The 2500-nt window shown below is 26.8% G+C and overlaps 1 protein-coding gene across 1 annotated transcript in view; it reads left to right on the top strand.

Annotated features, from left to right (window-relative positions):
* The first annotated feature begins 1562 nt into the window (after window positions 1–1562).
* LOC127086121 (geraniol 8-hydroxylase) overlaps window positions 1563–2500 on the top strand; it is a 2657-nt gene continuing 1719 nt past the window's right edge. The window contains exon 1 of the mRNA XM_051026837.1: window positions 1563–2500. This exon is cut by the window's right edge and continues 27 nt beyond it. Coding sequence (XP_050882794.1) covers window positions 1607–2500 — 894 coding nt within the window. The 5' untranslated portion in view covers window positions 1563–1606.

A 2500-nucleotide genomic window follows, 5' to 3' on the forward strand; every position in this document is an offset into this window, starting at 1 on the left:
CACACATGAAAAATGAAAAAAGTGGTAAGGATATAAGGGTTCGTTTTGTTTTGTTTTTTTAAAAAATAATTTGTATAGTGTAATATAAGTTTGTGTAAAATATAATTTATAAAGAAATTCTTCATAAAAATTTTAAATAAAAATTTAGTTTTAATAGTTATTCTTAAAATGTTATTCTAGATATTTCATCATTTTATTAAAACTCTTTTTGGATATCAAAACTCTAAACAATCACATAATTTTGAAGCTATTTCAAATAACTTTTCATAAAAATCATTTTTGAGATACAATTTTTTTTTAGAATTATGATTTCGACTATATTTTGATCTTTAATAATGTATGTTTATGTTATAGAATATCAAAATTATTCTTTCAATTTAGAAAAAAATAAATATAAAAAAACTTGTAATATTTTAAAAAATTCATTTATGAAAATAGAAAAAAACCATTTGAATACTCAATAACTCAACTATATTATTATTATTATTATTATTATTATTATTATTATTATTATTATTATTATTATTATTATGGATACAGGTTTTCTAATAGATGCCCCACATTTATATTTTTGCATTTGGAGTTTAAATATCAAAAAGTGATTTTTTTCACATCCCTAAAAGGAACCAACTTGACCTTCCTTCTTCAAGGATTTTCTAGCTTTTTGAAAGTTTTCACTTTAACCCCTCTTGTATTTCTTTTAAAAATAGTATTTTATTTTATAGAAAATAAAATAATTCACCGCACTAAAAAACAGAAACCAGTTGGACTGAAGAGTTTGAATTTGATTTATGCAAAATATTTTTTATCATCTGATTTATGACTATGGTTTCATCACCACAGCAATAAATGATCAGCCGACGTAGACAATCAATATTAATTTTTTAAACATCCATTCTTATACGATGGCCCTTGTTATTTTGACTCAATAGAGTAACTCTTTAGTTTTTGACTCAATATAGTTCTAGTATATCCATATTCTTATATATTAAATTCCTCATATCTATTAAATTTGTAGTATTTCCAACCAATGAATATTTTTAAGTCTATTCAACCATTATTTTAAGAGATAAATATGTTTGTCATATTTTTAAATATTCTAAATTTTGTTTTCAATCTCTTAAAATATATATTTTTATTCATTAAATTAGTGATAGTTTTAGTGACGGTTGATTATTTAACGACTGAGTTAATGATAATTTTAACGATGATTTTAATATTAAAATATAAAAAATATAAATGAAAATTTTTAAGATGATTCTTTGACGAAAATATTTTATTAAAAATAAAATTTGAGATATTTAAAAAAACCATAAATATAATTTTAATTATTTTAATATCTATTCAACATATATGATTGGTTTTTATTATTATTATTATTCTAGTTATTATTTTTAATAGCGTGCCCTATGCTCTTGTTAAAGTCAAATCTTATTGAGCATAAACTTGATTTGTTAATTGTTAGTATTCAAAAATGGCTACTACAATTCCATGCACATGCTTGACTGTTCAAAATTACGAGTCTATATAAACCACTAACTTCACTAATCTCAATCATCAAAAACTCTTTATTATAATTTCACATCTTCTATAGTTTTTATCTAACATGGATAACTATTTGTCCCAATTGAGTCCAGAAATGTATGTTGCAACCACAATGCTCTCCCTCGTAGTAGTATACATTACTATGAACTTTCTTTCAATCCAAAGTAGAACCAAAAGCCAAAAATATATTCTCCCACCAGGTCCATCACCACTTGCAATCATGTTACATGTTTTTGAGCTTCGAAAAAATCCACAATATTGTCTAGCAAAATTCTCCACCTTACATGGTCCAATAATGCACTTAAAGCTAGGGCAAATATCGACCGTAGTTATTTCTTCGGCCGATGCAGCCCAAGAAGTGCTTCAAACTCATGACCTTTTATTCTCAAACCGAACGGTTCCTCAAGCCGTCGCGGTCCTCGATCACGATATTTTTAGCTTACCCTTTATGCCGGTTTGCGATCTTTGGAGAGACCTAAGAAAAATATGCAAAAATGAGTTGTTTTCTAGCCAAACACTTGATGCTAGCCATGCACTTAGGTGTAAGAAGTTACAAGAGATTTTAAGTGAGATTGATAGAAGTAGCTTAGTTGGTGAAGCTGTTGATGTTGGAAGAGCTGCTTTTAAGACTACAATGAATTTTTTATCAAACACTTTTTTTTCAAAGGACTTTGCTAACTCTGCAGGTGAAACTGATGAGTATAAGAGTATTATTGAAAATCTTGTGAGTGCAATAGGAACACCAAATTTGGTTGATTTTTTTCCGGTTTTGAAAATGGTTGATCCACAAGGTATAAGAGGAGTTTCAGCTACTTATCTTGATAAGTTGTTGCAAATAATCGATTCTTATATTATCAAGAGAATGGAGTTAAGAGGAGGAGAAAATTATGTCAAATATGATGACATGTTGGATAATTTGCTCGATATCTCTCAACAGAATGGCCAAAAGATGGAC

This window comes from Lathyrus oleraceus, chromosome 5, assembly GCF_024323335.1.
Source record: "Lathyrus oleraceus cultivar Zhongwan6 chromosome 5, CAAS_Psat_ZW6_1.0, whole genome shotgun sequence".
NCBI lineage: Eukaryota > Viridiplantae > Streptophyta > Magnoliopsida > Fabales > Fabaceae > Lathyrus > Lathyrus oleraceus.